General features: G+C 48.6%; 2 protein-coding genes across 2 annotated transcripts; one reads left to right on the forward strand and one right to left on the reverse strand.

Annotated features, from left to right (window-relative positions):
• Positions 1–401: 401 nt before the first annotated feature.
• On the forward strand, positions 402–11432 carry LOC128721599 (b(0,+)-type amino acid transporter 1). Its single transcript, XM_053815367.1, has 11 exons — positions 402–531; positions 2206–2331; positions 3032–3151; positions 3227–3328; positions 6067–6309; positions 7404–7674; positions 7740–7967; positions 8038–8134; positions 8203–8352; positions 8423–8591; positions 9529–11432. Exons 1-11 carry the CDS (start codon positions 402–404, stop codon positions 9597–9599), a joined length of 1707 nt encoding a protein of 568 aa, XP_053671342.1. The 3' UTR covers positions 9600–11432.
• Positions 11433–12292: 860 nt separating this feature from the next.
• Positions 12293–20646, reverse strand: LOC128721111 (dual specificity mitogen-activated protein kinase kinase hemipterous-like). The gene is made up of 9 exons (XM_053814832.1): positions 20280–20646; positions 19956–20188; positions 19466–19873; positions 18950–19398; positions 16810–17654; positions 16127–16735; positions 15219–15600; positions 15058–15144; positions 12293–14981 (listed from the first exon to the last, which is right to left on the reverse strand). Exons 1-9 carry the CDS (start codon positions 20524–20526, stop codon positions 14837–14839), a joined length of 3405 nt encoding a protein of 1134 aa, XP_053670807.1. The 5' UTR covers positions 20527–20646; the 3' UTR covers positions 12293–14836.
• Positions 20647–20805: the final 159 nt, after the last annotated feature.

Here is a 20805-nt window from a genome sequence, read left to right on the forward strand (position 1 = left end):
GATTGACTCGTTGTAGCACTTAGTCCACAGGACCCACGTTTACCACGTGGCCATTTCAAGTGTCGAGCCGTTCAACCCCACCCGTGTGTGTATGTGTGTGTGTGTGTATCGACCCGTGATATCTTGTATGTTGATTGATCGTGACCTCGATTCTTGCATAGCGTGATAACGTAGCGGATTTTTTCCCTAACGGGGCTGAAGGATAACAGCATAACATCCCCTCACTCTCGCTCCCCCCCCCCCCCCTCATCCACATCATCCTATCGCAATCGTATCTCCGCAAAAACCTCGCTCCTCCTTTTCCCTAACCATTCCGCGTGATTCCGCGGTTCGCCTGTTGAACGTGCACCAGGTCTTGCAAAACGCGGTCGGGATCGAACATTGCTCAGAACGCTCATGCCATGCGCAGTTCAATCTCCCAGCTCTTCTCGGCAGCACCAGACCACGATGCCAGAGGGCGTAACACACACCAGCTCACGGCGGCAGGACCAGCAACTTCCCCTACACTACAATGCACTAACGGTTATGCAGGTGCGTTTTCTTTCCACTTCGAGGCGTCGGCAAAAAGGGTCCTCTCGTTCTATTACACCGTCGGTTAGGATCATCGTTTCCGGCAAAAAAAATGGGAGCTCAGTGGTGTGGGACTAAAATAGCCATGATGATGGGTGATGGGTGTGGTGATTGAGGTGGAGAAGAAAGGGACGAATGGCGACGAGGGACAGTCGGTAATTGCGGCGTACAGATTGGGCGATGATTGATGGACTGTCGCTTTGGGCAGGAGAGTGAAAATTGATGCTCTTCCCGTGAGAGCACATGTCGAAGGGACACGCGCGAGTGATGGGACACGCGGGAGGGGATTTTCACTTCCAGCTCTCGATCACCAATGCTCTGGTGTTTATTGAAATCATTTTTCCGGCACCAAAACACACATACACACACACACGCGTACGTGAAATGTACGGATTCGATTGGATCCTTCCAACGTCCGGTGTAACCCGCCATCGGGTGGTGATATAACGGGCACAGATACTGGTTCTAGTCAAAGTGTCACGTAATACCAAAGATCTTACCGCTAAGACGGATTGTGACGCGTGTGTTTCTATCTTTATCGAAAGTAGGCCAACGTTCGCGGCCAGCCGTAGCGCCAACCGTCAGTGAAACGCGTTTTACACTGGAATGGCGTGAAGCACCAGGCGTCTCCATCGACCACGTGGGAAGACACGCAAAAACTTGGCGCGTAAATTAAACAGACTTATGTTATCAAACCTGGCAGGAAAACGCCGAAAAGCAACTAGATGTCGGAAATTCCGAGCATTTTCAACCTTTTTTTTTGCATTCTTGCTTCTCAGCATTTAGAGCGGATTCGTTCCATTTTTTCTTTTATTTGTCTTTCAACGGGGAGTTAAGAAAAACAAACGATTCAAGGCCATCTTGATGCGAGAGGCCGATGCGTGAATCATACCAAACGAAAACAACAACCACATGTGTGTGTGTGATTGTGTGTGTTTGCTATTCGGGACTCTCAAGCTAGCATAATGCTACCATAAATCGTGCGGCGTTGATTCGAAATTAGCTCATGTAGGCGGTGGGTGAATTGGCCTGCCTGGCTGATATTGATACGCATTAGTCGTGTGTAGGTGGAGCAGTTTGTACGATCGATCGGTTTTTCGTATGCGTCAGTTATAAATTACATGATCGAATGCGTAAGCGATCACAATTGGTTAATTTAAAGCCTGGAACGGAAACCGCAAGCAAAGTTCATTGGCCATCGCCCATCACGTGGTTAAATTGGCCAGTTTGCTGATCGAACAATGCGGGCAGCAAAATCGTTCGTCCACTAAATTGGAAATACGAGGATCCATACGAGGACAACCGGGATGCTTCGGACTGTCGACGCGGATGACGATGATTGCCGAACCGGTTTCAAGTGTCTCGGGAATCGTATCGTATCGGGACGGTGGCGCACGATAAATATATCCTTCGTAAAATTAATTAGCACCATTCGAGCATGTGCATGTGCCATAATTAAAATGAAAAACACGTCCACAAACCGTGGCGTCGCCATGACAGCCACTGACTGTCTCCTTGATTGTTATTTATTCGCTCGTCTAGTTCCCCCCATCCGGTGGTGGTGTGATTGATGTGTCGGATGTTGAATTTTTGCTGCCTTTGCTGATGCTTTCCTTCACCCGATCTCTTCCGCAGGACACAGTGGATCAATTAAAGATGTATCAAAGACAGACTGGAATTCCCGCATCGGGGACGGAACAGCGCAACACAACGGGACTCTCGGGCGAGGGACGTCCGAAACGGCAGAGACCGACTCATCAGGTAGGTGCGACAAGAAGAACTCCGAAGCTCTGGCAAAAATGGGCTGATTTTGTGAAGGAAGTCGAGTGCAACAACGTCAGCAGTGCAAGCGATTAGCATTTACGAGCGGTTTCGTACACCAGGAAGCGGCTAATGGAGTTTTCCGATGGAAAGATTACGATACCCACTGCCGGAATGTGGCCGTGAACTTATTTCACTGCAACGGTGGTGTGGCTTCATCGAGCGGTTGCGATAAAATCCCAACTCGGGTAATCCCAAGCAGCATTAACGCAGCCTGGATGGTTTAATTAGGTGCGGATGAACCGCAAGTGAAGTGCACTCAACATTCCGGCTGAGGTTGCTGCTATCTGCTGGTGGTAAAGCACCACCGAGAAGCTAAACGAGATAAAGCAGCGATTAAACGTCTTCACTTGCGAGCATTTCCATTTACATGCTTCGTCGTTAGCGAACGGGTTTAACGGAACGCGATTGTTATCCCGGCGGATCGGATTAAATGCATTCCGTTTTGAAAAGGCGTCATACTTTTAGGCAACTGGTGGTTAAAAATTGGTATTTAAACAAAGCTCTACTGCTTTCGCGCAGGTTGTAGCTGCTATCCGATCATGTGTAGCGGAATTGTTTCATCGGTTGCGAAATTTCCTAACCTTCTTTTCCGAACTTCCGCAAAACTTTCCACTTACCTTCGCATTTCTCATTCCAGGGACCGGGGGGATGCGGGACGCGCTGGAGGGGCCGGGCTCAACGCCGAACGACATTATTCACCTCAAGAGACGGGTGGGACTCTTCAGTGGGGTTGCTTTAATTGTCGGCACCATGATCGGTAGGTAGACTTTGGCCGGACAGCGGCAAAATGAATGTCTTTCTAATGCTAATGTTGCTTTACCTTCACACGCAGGGTCCGGAATTTTCGTGTCGCCATCTGGTTTACTGGTGAGAACTGGTTCCATTGGTGTGAGCTTTATCATCTGGATGGCCTGTGGGTTGCTCTCGTTGTTAGGTAAGTTTTGACTCTAAGTGCTGAAATTAATTATATGAAACGTGAAACGTTAAAAACTCTATCATGCTCGTGTTGGCGTGTAACCATTTCTCACAGTTTGGGACCATAATCTCGTAGCAATTCTAGGTGTAACGCTCGTGCGTCATCATCACCCGGACAGTGAACGTTGACGAACTGTCAGTTCACCGCACAGCGGTTGAGTAATCACACAATTCCGCAGGATCACGTCTCAAGCCATGAGAAAATGTGTGGGATTTTTGTTTTTTGAAAGCTTTCTCAAAGAAGATTTCATTTCCAGTGGAATGGAGCTTAACTCCCGTTTGAGATAAGGACGTGCGAAATGTTCGAACTCTAGGGTTTCTCGGACACACACACACACACATCTGTCGATGCGGTCACATCCGGTCCTAGCCTATCGCAGCAAAAACGGATGCAACGTGTGTCGTACGATCGAGTCGTGTGACACCATCCGCCGTTCGCTGATGGCGGCTGCACGCCAAAAATAGCGCTTAAAACAACAGAAGCGGCAGTAATATTTCTTATTCGCGACGACAAAAAAGTAAAAAAAAAATAATAATAAAATACCACCGAGAGCGTCGAGCGATGGTATCAAACTGTTGCTTGTTGATGATTACGGTGAAGGAGGAGGGTTGCGGTAAAAAGGGGCCGGTAGCGGCGGGAGGACTTTGTGAATTGAAGCGATCAGTTATCTCCCGGTTCGGCGATAAATCTTTCCCACATTCCTGCTAGAACGCGTCACATTTCTCTTCGATTCTCGCATTGGTTCTGTCGTTGTTTGTTTTTTTTTCTTCTTTCGCGAATCAAGGATCTTTATTCGCAAATCAAAGTAAACGCCTTCCCGTGACCATGAGTGCAGTTTTGCTGGTTTGCAGGTGGTAGCAGAAGTAAAAGTATATTTAAAACGCAAGTCCAACACACGAACTTGCTACGCCATTTATACGCACATGAATGAACTGCGAAAGTGGCGTTGAGGTCGCAAAGCAGAAATTCTATCTCTCTCTCTCTCTTTCTGTCGCTGCTTTTTAATTAGCGAAATTTTGTGTTGTTAGGGTAATTAGCGTTCTATTCAATCCTTTTCCTCTTCTTGCCGTAACGTTAAGCAATTTCCCCATTGACGCGGGTTTCCTACTTTCGTTTGCCTTCGCAAAATTCGACGATGGAGGCGCCTGGTCGTTAACAGGACCGATCACTTTGCGTTAGGCCACTCGAGATAAATTGGTCCTGTTTCAAGCGTTTCGATGGTGGTGGTGGTGTTTCGATGCGATCCAAGGTTGAAATAAGATGGCTCCGCAAAGCCGCGAGCCGCGTGATATATTTTGCCCAATAAATATCAACCGAACGACGGGACCGTCGAGGCAAAGCATTACGACGTAGATGGAAATTAAACCACATCAAATAGTGTCCCATCAAAGCGGAGGTTCACCACGACCGCTATCGATCGTTCACATCGCAACCCAACCAGCACGGATATCCGGAGACAACCGAAAACTTCTTCGAAAGTCCCGGCGAACGAACGAACCGAGCTGCCGCTTATCGCTGTACGGTCAATATTTACAAACATTTACACTGCCTCGCAACGTTTCCGAAGAATGCGCGTTCGGCGTAACACCTTCCCATCTTAAGACGCTTTTCCGTTCCCGAACCAGCACCGGGCCGGTATTAATAGCAAGCAAGCTTAATTTGCACGCCGAAGCAGTTATCGAGCGCAGTAACAACAGCAACAAAGATGTGAAGGACCTAACCAAAAAAGAGGTTGATAATAATAAGTGCTCCTTCTCATCGCGATTGTCCGACCGAAGGGGGCATGATTAGTGCAATAAATTGTTGAAGAATGTTTGGGTCGCCTAAAAATAGACCTCACCAACCTCGGTTTGGTAGGAACGGTGAAAAAAGGAAGAAATAGGGGAGAAATTAATTATTCACCAAGCGAAAAGTGCATCCCACTCGCGAATGTCTTTCTGGGGGTGCTCTAACTAACTCGGTATCCTGTGGCAGACACACTGATAGTAAAAGAGAAGGCTCCAGACTACGCCCAATGTTGGTGGAAGGTCACGAATGGGTATTGCGTAGATACCGCTGAAGATACGACGACGTGCTTAGAAGTTTCTGGCGCTGATGGCGAGCTAATTTATACCACGACCCCAGCTTATCTTTTAATCCGCTTTCTGTTTGCGGCATCAAGAACCGAAGCATGCCTGGAATATCTATGAGTGGTACGGTTGTCGAAAACGCCAAAGCTCGAAACCCCTTGCAGGACGAGTAATCGGGGATAGTGAGCGATCAAGAAGAAACAAAGCATATGCCGGCATGCATTACCAATGAAGTCAGTGTAATTATTCACGAACTTTCATGTGTAGCGTTGGACGAGTTGGCTTTTTGGATCCCAAATCTATTGTTTTCGTGACCATGTGTGAGTGGGTTGTTGCTAGTGGTAGCGTATAATAAATCGCCGCTTGTAATAATAGCACGGGCGTCGTTGACATTATTTGCCACTTGAGTGCATCGTTGACAGCGAAACGAAGCGTGACAGCGGAAGGATGCAGTTGTCAATGTGCCAGATCATGTTGAACAACAAACCACTAACTCCAACGAGTGCAATCGGCGGCAACACCGGCCAACAATTAAACGAGATGAATGTCCTGCACCATCCTTGTCTGTGGCCAGTCGCTGACTTCTTGATACTAATTTTTGCTCCCTTTGCTTTTCCCCTTTTGCAGGTGCATTGGCGTACGCTGAGTTAGGCACGATGAATACATCATCCGGAGCAGAATGGGCATACTTTATGGACGCGTTCGGGGCCTGGCCGGCTTTCCTGTTCTCGTGGGTGTCGACGCTTGTGCTAAAACCGTCCCAGATGGCGATCATCTGCCTGTCATTCGCGCAGTACGCCGTCGAAGCGTTCGTCTCGGAATGTGATCCGCCACTTGCGGTCGTGAAAATGGTCGCGATCCTTGCGATTGGTAAGTGCTTCGTTCCACCTTCGTCCGGTCGGATCGGTGTGGATGCGACGGGAACCTACTCAACTCCACCCACCCCCACAACCACTACCTTTCATCCTTCCTTCCGGCCCGTGGGGGCGCTTCCGTGTTTGATGTGCCGAGTTTCGGTTCGTTCCGTTCGTTTGTTTTTGTGCTTCTTGGTTTGTAGTCGCTAGAACCGTTCCCATTCTATTGCAGACAAGCGAGCAGGATCTGAATGTATCGGGCGATCCGGTAGCGAAGGACGCACACCACGAGCGCCTTCCAGAGAGTTTCCACCAAAGAGAGAAAGCGACACAAAACGAAAGAAAACGAAATAAGTGTGAGAGGGAAAGTGAAAAAAACAGAGATACATAGAGAAAAATGAGAGAGAGAGAGAGCGAGAGGGAGCACCGGAAGCAGCACGGCGAGGGACAGACTCGTCTCGAACAGGCAGACCACCTTATCCTCTCCCGGTCGGACCGGCTCTAAAGTGTTCTCTTCTTGTAGACCTCCTGCAACGGGACTTCCGGGCATGGCTTTCATCCGGCGAGCGGAATCCACGACGATGGCCACACGGTTCCCGCCGCCACCCCGGCTTCTCTCTTTGCGTGGTTCTATCTGTGCTCGCGTGCATGTGTACGTTGCGTATCCTTCCGGCGTCGGTCAGATGTGGCCGCGTGGTGCACGGCCATCATTTTTTAGGTTTCTTTTTCTTTGTTTCGTTGCCATTTATCGCATCCCTTTTCGTTTCGTGCACCGAGCACGATCGATCTCCCGTGCCCGAGTGTCCTTTCCATTCCGGCATCCTTCACATCCTTCCTCGTAGTAGATTCATGTTTTGTTTTTCTAGGTGGTCATTTTCCATGCCAAACCTGTTCCAAAGCAGGTGGGGGGAAACCCCCAACACAGTTGTTCGCATGGAAAATGCCACACTATAGCTTGTTAACTTACGTACTCCATCCCGTAAATCCCATTCGCGAACCAAAGCCTAACGTCGTTTGCCGTAGTTCGTGACAACACCGAAGAACTCACAGGAACAGACACTAACCGGGCTTTTTGGCTTTCGTTCCCATTTTTCCATGCGACCCTTGCAGTGAGCATCCTGTTCGTGAACTGTTACAGCGTAAATCTCGGCATGGCGGTACAGAACGTGTTCACGTCGGCCAAGTTGATCGCGGTGTTGATCGTGATTTGTGGCGGTGCGTATAAGCTGTGTCAGGGTAACACCCAACACCTGCAGAATGCGTTCACTGGCACTACACCTTCGCTAGGTGCGATCGCCACCGCATTCTACACCGGTCTGTGGGCGTACGATGGTTGGAACAATCTCAACTACGTTACGGAGGAGATCCAAAATCCGAGCAAGTACGTATATCCCGGCGGAAGTGATTCGTCCTGTTTCCACTAACATTCGTTCTGTTTTCTTTCAGAAACCTCCCTCGTTCGATCATCATCGGCATCCCGCTGGTGACACTGTGTTATGCGTTGATCAACGTCTCCTATTTGGCGGCTATGTCTCCGACGGAAATGATTGAATCGGAAGCGGTCGCGGTTACGTTTGGTAACCGCATTCTCGGAGTGATGGCATGGCTTATGCCACTCAGTGTCACTATCAGTACGTTCGGTAGTGCTAATGGCACCTTGTTTGCTGCTGGACGGTAAGAGCGATCGATCTCGAAGGACAAGTAGATTGGAACACACAAACAAACATCGCTCTTCTCGTTTCAGGCTCTGTTTTGCGGCCAGTCGTGAAGGACATCTGCTGGACATTCTATCGTACGTGCACGTTCGTCGCCTCACACCAGCACCTGGTTTGATCTTTCATGTGAGTGTAAACCTCAACCGAGTCCTTTTTTGAAGGATCCGTTTAACCATCCACCCTTTCAATTGCAGTCTCTCATTGCGGGCGCGATGGTGCTCTACGGAACGATCGATTCGCTGATCGATTTCTTCAGCTTCACCGCGTGGATCTTCTACGGTGGTGCCATGGTCGCTCTGATTGTGATGCGCTACACCAAACCCAACTACCCGAGGCCCTACAAAGTAAGTGACCAACTTTGTCGTGCGTGTCTCACAATCATTTAACGCTCCAATTTTCTCTTGTCACGGCCAGGTCCCACTTATCATTCCAATTCTGGTTATGGTCATTTCCGGCTACCTTGTGGCGGCTCCCATCATCGAGAAACCACAGATCGAGTACCTGTACGCAGTGCTGTTCATACTGGCCGGTTTGATCTTCTACGTTCCCTTTGTGCACTACGGGTATCATCCAAAGTTCATGGGTAAGTTGCAGATCCGATAAAAATAGCAATTTTTCTCTCTGCTCGGCCGCACATACGCCTCGGAACCACACCGGTGGTGTGGTGATGGTGGTTTGCCTGTTGTGGCGGGTTTTTTATTCGTTTTTCTCTTGCCAACATTTTTTCCGCCCATTTCACCCAAACGGTCAACGTTCGGTGAAGGTTAGATTGTGGTGCAAAAATTATTACACAGGACGTAAGTGATAATAGGTGGGTGAGAGGTAGTAACGGGTTAGTTGGAGCTCCACGAGATAGGGGATTTTTAATTCGATTAAAATCGCGTCATTTCACTCACTACACGCGGTCGGTAGCTTTTGGCAAGGGAGTCGCGAATTGTTTACGTGAGCACTGAGCATGGCAACAGTTGGCCATGGAACACGCTTTTACAGGCAGCGTGTGTGTGTGCCTTTGACTAATTGAATTCTGCAGCTAAAGCAAGGCTCATTGATTACTTTGTCGCCAGTGTGAAATACCGGGCTACTTTGTGGCGGGCCGTTGTGTGGGAAAATTCATTCATAGTTCTTTCTATTGGACACTTTATGGCATTCCAAATATTTTAGAAAAACTGTCTAATAAGTTAAATTTCATCGTTCTCAGATTAACAACAATTGCGTGTAGATATAGACAATGTTTCACGGAGAAAAACATGATGAAAATCTCTTAAAAAACGTGTCGAAAAAGGCCTTTTCGATAAGTCCAAAATGACATGGAGTAATAGTGTTCATGTGGCAGAAGGGTTGGGTTAAATGATTAGCAAACAACGGTGCTATAATAATGCGTTTAGAGGACCTCTCTATACCAGATTATGCTCACAAAGCAGTTGTAGAGGAAAATAAGAAGAAGCCAGCACATTTTTTTCCTTCCCTTGACGTTAAGATAACGTATTAATGTTTGTTTGCCTTTTCCTCTTTCATTTCAGATAACGTGACGCTCTTTTTCCAAATGCTATTCGAAGTGGTCCCAACGACTACGATGGCGATGTTCGACTAGACAGACCCGGCATCCATCCTCCTGTGCTAACGGCGTGAGAGCTGCTACAATCATCATTATCCCGGGTAGTTCGTCAACTCATCCCGGTAGTAGCCGGCGGGAGGTGCAACCGTACTTAATCGCAAGCAAATCTAATCTCTAACCCGCTTCACATCATGACTGGAACTGGAATTGGACGCCGGCAGCAATATTTTGGCCACCGAGGAGTGTCCCTGCACTCCGGACTGTTTCGAGCGTGAGTGTGAAAGCCGGAATGGGCGTGAAAAGGCATTGTTCGCCACCCAACACGTGGGGGCGACGGCATACACACACACAATTTTATCGCAACATAGCAATAACGTATTACCGTATCTTTGGTGTAATCGTGCGTAGAAATATTGTCGTTTTAGCTGCTAAATACAGGGCAAGCACACAACTGGTAGGGCGTCTACTTAGCTTGGCAGGAGGTGTTGAGGGATTGTGCACAAACGAAGGTGTCTCTATGGCAGGGTTGTGTGCCAAAAGCGCAGGATCAGGCGAAAGGATACGAAACAGTCTCGCGTGACTACTAGGGAACCGGATCTAGACCGGAATGGAGCTCATTGCCACGGTTGATGATGGCTTTTTGTGACGCCACTCGAGCGATCTTGCTCGAAATAGGAGTGAATTTTTACAGCGCGAAAGGACGAAACTTGATGGAGTGAAAAAGAGAAAGACCTGTAACCGGTGAGGGCGCGAGGCGTTGGACGTTTATTGGATACACTTATGATTACTGTTGTACTTTAATTCGTAACCCACTCAAAAGACTAAACTTTATGCAGAGAAGGTAACCGCGAGGACAGTCGAAGGCGAGCGAAGGAATGAGTTTGGGGGAGTTACTCCTTCGGTTAGGACCTTCGCGGTCGTTAAGCTGCACGGATCATTCCCAAATGGCCGTTCCGTGGTTGTGATACGCTATGCGGAAGCAGAGAAGGGCGACTACGTGGGACGGCCATTTCCGTCGTCGGTTTAGTGCAGGATCCGACGAACAATGCGGTTGGAAGATGCGGGCGGACAGATGATCCGGAAGGTCCGATCGGTGCACCATGGAGCTATCATTCCGCACCGGCGGACCGACGTCTTTGGCCACCACTCTTCCGGCCGACATACACCATCGCAGTGCCATCGATTGCCCTCTCGCGGCCGACGCCGCCAGGACTCGTCAGATCCACGTTTGGTGGGATTATTCGAACGTTCGAACATGAACACCTTTTTGACAGTGCGTTACGTGCGTGGGTGGTGGATACCTGATTCACACCAACAGTGCAGGCGTGCTTGAATAAGCGAGAAATAAGCGAGATTGAACGACACAAAACACCTGAAATGAAGCACACCAATACAACTCACCTCGTGCGCGGCTACAAATTTGATACGATCGTTTTTTTTCTACAAAAAAAAAGAGGAAAAGAGCAGAACAAGGACAAAAACCACTCAAAGGACGAGGAACAAAAGAAGTAAAACAAGATAAAAATATGGTAGTATCCCAGAAACTAGAAACAATCACGTTTTTCCTACATGAGAGAGCAAAATAGAGCAAGCTAAAGAGTAGAAAAGAGACAGGGAAAATGAGCTAGAGAAAGAGTGCTAGGAAATCGAGTTGAAAAAAATAATGACGAAACGAAGGGTTTTGTTGTGTTTTTCAACCTCCTGCTGGAGGAGGTGTAGCGCGAGGTGGCTGAGAAGAGAGGGAGGAATAGTAACGAAGAACCTGCAGCAGTGATTAGAGAATGATAAACTGTTTATTTGTGTTAAATTATAGTTTTTTGCAAATTTATGAATAAAGAGACGTTATTTATATAATGCCAATTGCAAAACCATAAAAAAACTTGTGTTGTGTGTGTTTTTTTCAAGCTAATACTGCTTGGGCATCCGAAAATATGAAAGAAAAAGTGTTTTATGGACTCTAGGGAGATTCAGAAATCGCTCGGAAGTAACAGGAGCGCAGGAAAAAAAGAGGCATCCAAAAATACCCGTTCGTTTTTGAAATTTGGATTTTGGTACCAGGGGAGCAGGATTTTTTGGAGGTAACAAAAAAATTTTTAAAAATTTTTAAAATTTTGGAAATTTTGAAAATTTTGGATTTTGGTACCAGGGGAGCAGGATTTTTAGGAGGTTACAAAAAAATTTTTAAAAATTTTGAAAATTTTGGATTTTGGTACCAGGGGAGCAGGATTTTTTGGAGGTATCAAAAAATTTTTTAAAAATTTTCGAAATTTTGAAAATTTTGGATTTTGGTACCAGGGGAGCAGGATTTTATGGAGGTATCAAAAAATTTTTTAAAAATTTTCGAAATTTTGAAAATTTTGGATTTTGGTACCAGGGGAGCAGGATTTTTTGGAGGTATCAAAAAATTTTTTAAAAATTTTCGAAATTTTGAAAAATCCGGATTTTGGTACCAGGGGAGCAGGATTTTTTGGAGGTATCAAAAAATTTTTTAAAAATTTTCGAAATTTTGAAAAATCCGGATTTTAGTACCAGGGGAGCAGGATTTTTTGGAGGTATCAAAAAATTTTTTAAAAATTTTCAAAATTTTGAAAAATTCGGTTTTTAGTACCAGGGGAGCAGGATTTTTTGGAGGTATCAAAAATTTTTTTTTTAATTTTCGAAATTTTGAAGTTAGTCAATTTCGGATGACTGTGTTTTTCATCGAAGAGGAAAATGCTTGTTTTGCAGGTTGATCTGTTTTTTTCTCTCTTTATTTTTAGCTTCATCCTATCCTTTTGCGCAGCTTACAAAATTAACTGTCTCTTCTCGTTTCACCTATTTAGACTGTTTTTGTGTGGATGTATGTGTGTGTGTGTGTGAAGTTTTTCCTTTCCCTTATCTTTTTGCTTTCGTTTTTCCATCTCTTTCACACCTATTCCCTATCCGTTCCATTTTACATCACACTGTTTTCCATTCTGCGTCCTATTTTCGTGTTTGTTTCATAAATAATCACTCCTAAACGTCTTGTTCTCCTAATCTCTTTCTCTCTTTCGCTCTTCTCTGTCTTCTAGAGTGGTGTCACCAGCTCTCGCTCACATTCTTTCGTTTCGTCAATAGTTTAAGGTAATAATAATAATAGTATATCGTAATATAATAATATATAATAATAAATGACTATTTTTTCTCGTTCGGTTTTGCCGTTTTTATCGATTTTTTTTTCGCTTGCACAATACCACCGCACACTTCCTTTCTCTCTCTCTCTCTCTCTCTCTCTCTGTCACTCTCGCGAACTACAAACGTATGCCTCCCAACCCCCTGTTTCTCTTTCACACAACTTCCGATTTCGTCCTCTGAATGATCCTCCACACTGTGTACGCGATACAATTGATCCTAATGTATGTAAGGGCTGATGGGCGAGAGCTTTGCTGTTGGCTTATGTTTGATTATGAACGCTTGAATTGTAATAATTCGTTAAATATTGAAAAACCTCTGTTCACCTTCGTCCACCGACCCCCCTTTACCCGACCGGCGCAACGGCGGATTAGAGTGAGTGCGACCTAATTGCGCGGTAATAACGCGGGCTAATTTTTGGCAGCGTGTACGTGTAATAATTTATCTCGCCCGAGCAACGGCAGCGGATAGGATAGGGTTAGGGTTTAACCATATTGCAAACAGTGTAGTGTGTGAGAGCCAGCAGTATGGTACCTTCGTCGCCTACTATGGCGTTTCTTTTTTATGTCCTTTTAACGATTTTAGCAAAAGCACAAGTGAGCAGCGTGGGAAGACGGATTCAGTGGCTTCCAACGGTTGCCTTCCATCACAAAGCTTCGTGCAGCAAGCAACAAAAAGTGACGGAATCGCTCAACGGGGACACAAACTGACCCCAGTCTATTGTTTCCGAAGAGTTCAAAAAAGAAAAAAATAAGGTAACTCAAAAACGCAAAGCATTGCAACACAGCAACGAAAAAAGGAAACAGTAGCAATCCTAGCAACCAAGGTGACACTCCCTAGCGCGTTACCAAGGGCGACCAAAGCACCAAGTCGAGGAAACCCTCGATCACGAGATGAAAGCAATATAGCCTCCTGCGATCGAATTCCAACTGAAATAGTTTGCAAATCGCGTCTCTAATTCTAACACTTTGTGCTGGAGCCTGCAATCGCGTCTGCAGGACAAGAAACGACACGAAAAGTGGCAAACCAAACCAAGCTGAACGGTTTTATTGCGTACGGGAGAATGTTATCGTTAGAATCTTTCAGTATAAGCGCTAGAAGCTTTCTGTAGGCTAATTCGCAAAACCACAAATCACAGACAAATGTACAGCGTAGCCTGTATGTATATGCAAAAATGCGTGCCGTGTTTCTAATGCGTCTGTTTCCCCCCTCTCGCAGTTGAGCATGTCAGAGAGTTTGTGAACTTTACTTAAACGAAAAAGAAAGCTATAAACCTTATCGCCCCTAGTGGGGTCGGGATTTTTGTTTTGTTTTGCGCAATCTAAGCGTAAAGGACACTTCGGGAACCCCGGCACATCCACATCACACGCCGGGGGAACACAAGTGCGCACACACCATTCTCTATCTCTCTCTCTCTCTTTCTTCTTTATCTCTGTCGCCCTATCGTTCTCTGATTATCATATACATTTGTGAGGTATTAATTTGGAAACATCGCCAAAAGCGGAAGCGTATGCGCAAACAAACGCGAAAAGTAAAATCGTTCTAGTCCCGTAGCCGTAGCCGAAACCACGGGGGAAATGGGAATTAGAGAGAAAAATATATAGATATATATATGTCTATATATATATATATATCGATGGATATACACGTATGCATATAAACAACAACACACAAACCGGAAGCATCTACCGAAGGGTGGTGGTAGGCGTTTTCGCGTACAATCACAATGGCTGCCACCGACCAAAACCTTCCCCCGTGTGGCGGAGAGAGCGGGTGGTGGCAAAATTTCTAAACTTTCTAACCTACAAACTACAGCGCCCGTGGATTCCCCACGGGTTCTAGCATGCGCATTTCGCATATGTGTGTGTGTACATTTCGCTTCGAGAGTTTCGGGAAAATGTGAGGTGACTTTCGTTTCGAGTGAGTGTGTTTGTGTATGTGTTTTGTTCGTTCGTCGTCTGGTCGTCTCCTTTCTCGGGGTTCGCGCGTCTCGATTTCCCCCCTAAAAAACTCGCTCTCCAAAATCCCAACCTGACGGTGGTGGCGCGCGGTTCCCGCCACGACGATCCTGCCTACTCGAGAAAGGTGTACCTTGATCACATGGCAAGGATTTGCAGTCCCACTCATTGATCGATCGTGGTGCGGTATGGCCGACGGTGCGGTTCCGGTGTGAAGTTGATTCGCGTTCGTACATGCTGCGGTGATCCCGGCACGCTTTCGGAGCCTCGACGGGGTGGCAGCGGTGGTGATGGGGAGGTAGAGGTGAACCTGATGGCAAGATGACGAGAATCGACATTAGTAAGGGTTTGGTTTGCATCGTTCCTGTGTGAGCACGCGTACTTACGGTCTCCTGTTCAGCAACGGCGAGCCTGTGTGTCCAAGTTGTTCCAGTTTGCGCTGCAGCAGCAACGGTGACTGACCTCGGTTTAACCTGCAATCCACGTGAAAACAAGTAAACGATCATGAGAGTGCTCATAACGGGGCACGAGCAATAGACACTCTCACCTTGGAGGCGGATCTGGACTGCGGTGGCGTCGATCGGCGGCAGAGGAACTGCTGAGCACGTGCGTCATGGCTGGAATCGCCGACGGAGGCTGCACCATTCCGGTCACCGGTGATGGACCAGCACCGTACGCACTCGTGGTCCCATACATCAGTCCCCCGGTTGGTCCGGTGGACGGATCGAATGGGTTTTGCTGCGTAAACTGATGCTGTTGTTGTTGCTGCTGCTGTTGCAACTGGTGCTGGAGGTGTTTCTCCTTGAGCGTACGTTTGTCCCCGATCGTGGTGGTTCCACCGGCACCGGGGCTACCGCTGTTGTTGAGGTTAAGCTTCACGAACGAGGCGAACTTCCGCTTGGCAATATCTGCAAAGGAATTCAACCAACCTATGTTCGATTGTTTCGTTCGTTTCGGCAGGCGGCAGGCAGAGCAAAACAAGCAAACAAGCAACAATAACACGGCCATCGCGATTTCCGTTAAGCGGTGCGGGTGACGCGCACCATGGAAGTGTTCCGATCGCAGTTCCAATCCGGGGACGCGTGCATGGTGGTGGTGGTGGTTTTTGGCATTCAACGTGCGTACAAGGGGTCAGATGATGGTGATGGTGCAGTAACGCGGGAAAAGCGCGTGATCGACAAAAAGACGAACACGCGGCATCGATACAGCATCATTTTGGCGGTGGCGAACGAACGAGCGAGCGAGCGAGCGGTGAGCATAAGTGCAACATAAAGACAAGAAAACGGAAGAAGAAAAATAATACAAGAATGAAAGAGCGATCGATCAACAAAGCCATACAAACTACAACTAAAGCAGAGCAAAAACCCCCAATGCGTATGGATGCGGGATGAATGAGTGGGTTTGGAATGCATGCCAGGACCTGCCGAAAAGGACACGCGTGGCTGAGTACGGTACCTGTTTCCTCCTTGACGCCATCCGGTACCATCCCTCCGTTGCTGACCGTCGTCGTTGTCCCAAGTGCTCCGTGCCGGTGCAGGACATTCGTCGGTCCATGAGAGTACACCGTTGGGTTGGCCGTGGGCGCATAATGCACACGATCGGATGTGGGTAACGTGCCACCTCGATCGATCACCTTATCACTGCGGCCGGCACTCTTCATGCCACGGCTGAACGTGTTAAAGAAGGAGGAGGACGTTGGCTTGTGTTTGGGGCTCGCAGTGCTTCCGCCGGCCTGTTGCTGGTACACCGGAATCCCGGAAGGTGGCGCCACCATCGGATGACCCGGTTCGTGATGCGTGTAGAGCGGGATCGCACTTTGGTGTATCGTGGACGTTCCCAGCACGGGATGTACGCCGTGATGTACGGTTCGATGGGAAGGCAGTGGGCTGTAGCGAATCGCACGAGGCGACGCATCACTCACCCCACTGGTTGCGATCGGCGGAGAAGAAGGGAACCCGTAAACGGCGGCCTGCTGCTGCTGATGTTGCTGTTGGTGATGATGGTGAAGCGCTTCCCGTTGCTGCTCCATCAGTTGATTCTGCTGATGGTAGAATCGCTGAAGAACTGAAAGCAAAACAAAATAAAGAAATGAAGCCAATCGGATTTCCATTTCGGGCGCGATCAAGTAGATCTCTTACCAATTGGACTAGTATTTCCTTGGAGGTGTTTGTACTGAGTATCCGCTTCCGGTGCTGCTTCCGGGGCCTTTCTGAGCACGAGCAGCGGCGAGGATGGGCCACTTCCGGGTGCCGCTCCGTTGGCGTAGATCGCCGTCGATGCCACCGGTACCGGAGGTGATGGACATCCGGACGAGAAGCACACCGTGAGCTTCGGTTCCCCGGGCTGAAGGGCCGATTTCCGCTGTGCGAACGGTGACGTCGTCAGGTTCTTGAAGATGCTCTGTCCCAAGCTGCTCAAGGTGGACTCCTTCTTTGGGCTGCCACTACCGTATTCGGAGGCCGTACGGCGCGTCAGGAAGGGTGAGTGTTTGTACTTGCGCGCCGTGTCCACCGGCGGACCGAGGGAACCGTTCCGTTCGAGACCTGGGCTTGAGCTGACGCCGCCCGTTGCTATAGGTACGCTGGTGCTAGTAATGGCACTTTTTGGCTGCATTTTCGCTAGGTAGAGGGCCTGGGGAGAGGGCGATCGGCGAGGATCGAAGCCGGCGGGAGAGGAAGACGAGGTAGTTGTGTAGGATGGTGGCGGAAGGGCCGCTGCCGCCGCAACGGCTGCCGATGAAGACGAGGACGAGGACGCTAGACTGATATTGCTAAGCTTGCTCTGGAGAACCTGGTGTTGATGTTGCTGCGGACGCTGCTGGCCGTGGCCGACGTTGGTCGGGGCTTCGTTGGCAATGTGCGGCGTAAGGATCGTTGCGGTGGACTTGATCGGTATGGACGAGGCGGCGATGGCGATGGTTTGCTTTTGCTGATTCGATTGCGCCTGGACTGCTTCGGTCAAGCTTCCCAGCGGGGTCGGTATTCTAGAAGCACGTGGGCGGTCAGTAAAAAGGACATACGGTGAAGGAAGATTGGAGAGAAATAAAGCAAAAAGATAACAGAGAGAAAGAGAGAGAGAGAGAGAGAACACCGTCAGTGAAACTAAGCAGGAACGAAGACACACAACACTTAGTACGACCCCACATCGAAATGTACAACTCTATGGTTCAGAGATGCGAGGGATTCACTAATCATAATGGGGCTATATAATGTACAACTTTGTGGCAACGTGATACGCGCTTCTTTCAATCGCTCTATTATCGGTGGCACATGACCCAGGTCGATTTTGCGAGCAGATACTTCCTCTTTATTCTCTCGAACCAATACCAGAAGAATTTGGCACGGATCGATTCGGTTGTCTTCGAACCAATACCCAAGCGGGTGCTAGCATGTCGGTCCAAACCTACGTAATGGTGGCGAAATGTTAGCGAGATTGTTAGGTCGGGAGAGCCCGTAATGAAGCAATATTAATGGGAATGTTAGTGGGGTAAGCGTGGCCGGGCAGGCAAATAGAAATTCCAATACACAACACAAGGCATGAGGAGAATTAGATGGGACGCGCCATAGAGCTATAGAGATAGAACAGATAGAAGCGATAGCTTAGGACACGTGGAAGGACACTAGACACAGATCGTGCGTACAAATGTGTGGGATGAAATCGACAGCAAGCGACAGTTAAGGGACGCGTACATAAACGTGATCGTAAGGGTGGTTTGATTGTGTGGTATACTTACTCATAGAACAACTTAAAAATTACTAAAGAAATAGTTACCTACAAATAAGAGAAATCAAGTTGTAAAACAAACAAACAACAAACGACAAACGGAACGGAATAACAGGAAAACAGAAGGCGCAGGAAGGGCGTGATTCGCAGTACGATTCTCGTTCGATCCGCGTAGGGAGCGTTCGAGAGGGTTGAGAGTTCAATCGCGACACGGGGTGGGGCGTCTGAGTTGAAGTCATTAGTAAAAAGTTTTAGCATTCGTTAGAAGAGCGAGGAAACCGGCATCGGTATACCAACATCGGAGTTTAGTGGAAGCGCACAGGACACGCGAAAACGAGAAAAAAGGAGTGTGCTGAGAGTCATGATTGACTGGGCGTTCGTGTACACGATCGAAAATCAAGACAAATAAATCGTTGGGAAATACACACGCTTTAAAACCGCAATATCTCGTCATGCTACAACATACCGCAATGGGTCAACGGGGTCCAAGGGGGCACGACGAGAGCCTCAGGAATGGCATAAAGGAGCTAGGGGAGAAGCCCGGTGGGCATTTACCTGGTTTGTTCCGACGACGCGGTCCAGGTTTGCGGTGAAGCAACCGAAGCAGCCGCACTAGTCGAGCCCGTTGCAGCAGGCGGTTGGGGGCTGGTGAGCTGTATGCCGCAATTGATGGCCACATTGCGGAACCACTCGCCCACGTTGATGTTGCTGTCGTGCTCCGCACGTTGCAGGAACGCGTGACGTAACAGATCCGGGTACTTCGGGCGCGCCTGGTAGTCTTTTTGCAAACAGCGCAGCACGAAATCGCGGAACTCGGGACTGAAGTTCTGGTCCTCGGGCAAGCGTGGTGGATTGGAGGTGAGCACCTGTGTGAGCACCTCGAAATCGGTCACACATCCGCGATAGGGAAACACACCCGTCGCCAGTTCGACCAGCGTGATTCCGAGTGACCACACGTCCGCTCGGATGTCGTACACCGTCTTGGCTGGATCGATTCTTTCAGGCTGGAATAAAAGGATCGTTTATTCAGTCCTTTCAGAGACTGCTTGAATTCCTTAAATTCGCTCTTACCGCCATGTATGCAGCACACCCGGCGGAACGAGTCCGAGCGTTCGAATCCACCAGCCGACCACTGATGCCGAAATCGCACAACTTGATGTTGCCCCGGTCATCGATCAGTATGTTCGAGGGCTTCACATCCCGGTGGATCACGCGATGGTTGTCCTTGAGGTAAGCCAAGGCGCGAACCGTCGCCACCGTCACCTTGCCGAGGATTTCCTCCGGAACCGGCTTCTTCGACTTTTTCTGCAGCTTGTCGAAGCACGTCGTCATCAGTTCCATGCAGATCCACACGTCCGCATCGGTGATAAAGCAGCCCAGGCACTTGACGATATACTTGCAGTTTTCCGACTTCAGCACTACGTCCAGATCCATGATGATTCGCTTGTTCTCTTCGTCGTTTCCGGTGCGTCGCATTTGCTGCAACGGGACACCAAATGCACGGTAACAGTGAGTTCTCGAACGTCCTATGAACGGAAAACCGGTTAAAAGCACGCTTTACCTTAACAGCAATGATCGATCCGCTGGGATTGTGACGCATCTTGACAACATGACCGCTGGTTCCGTTCCCGAGTTCGCCCAAATCCTCCAGATCGCTCAGCTGCGTTCGATAGCTTTTGTCATTTATCTTGAGATGTCCGCTCTTCTCTACAATTTTCTGGAACTTGAGCTCAGATTCGCTCCGGCGCGTCCCAGAAACGATGGGTAGGTTGAGATCCAACGATGGTCTATTGGCTAGAGAGCGGCAAAACGGGGAAAGCTCAATTAGCAAATGGGGTTTGGTGGGACACACGACACAAGCAGATAGGCACAGTTCGATACTTACGTCCAGCTCCACCGCCCATACCACCACTTCCCGTACGATTGAAGCGGTTCCCCGGGGACTGCGATGAGATCGGAAGTGACAGTGTGGGTGTCGGAGTCGTACGGGGCGTCGGGGTTTGGATCAGCCTTTCCATCATCGTGATGCGGTTGTCTATCGAGCTACCAGACATCGTAGTGCCGCCACTTGTTCCGACGTCGTTGGTCCTGCTGTCGGAAGGTGCACCCGGGTGCGTACCCGTCGGTAGCATTGGCCAGAGTCGATTCCGGCAACGCACGAAACTCGGAACCACGGAAGGTGGGTAAACAAAGCACCCGCTCCCGTTCGGGGAGGATTAGGCCCGGCAACGTCCTCACTGTGGTCACTGCACTTCCCGCATTTGTGATTGCCGATCGCGCTTAGCAAACGTCCGTCCAGCGGGGAGATAGTGGGAGCAGAATAGGAGAGTTTTACGGCAAAACTGTGATAAATACACTTTTCTGCCGTGTCCACATCTTCTTCTTCTTCCTTCTTTACGAGGTTATCCCAC

Source organism: Anopheles nili, chromosome 2, assembly GCF_943737925.1.
Source record: "Anopheles nili chromosome 2, idAnoNiliSN_F5_01, whole genome shotgun sequence".
NCBI lineage: Eukaryota > Metazoa > Arthropoda > Insecta > Diptera > Culicidae > Anopheles > Anopheles nili.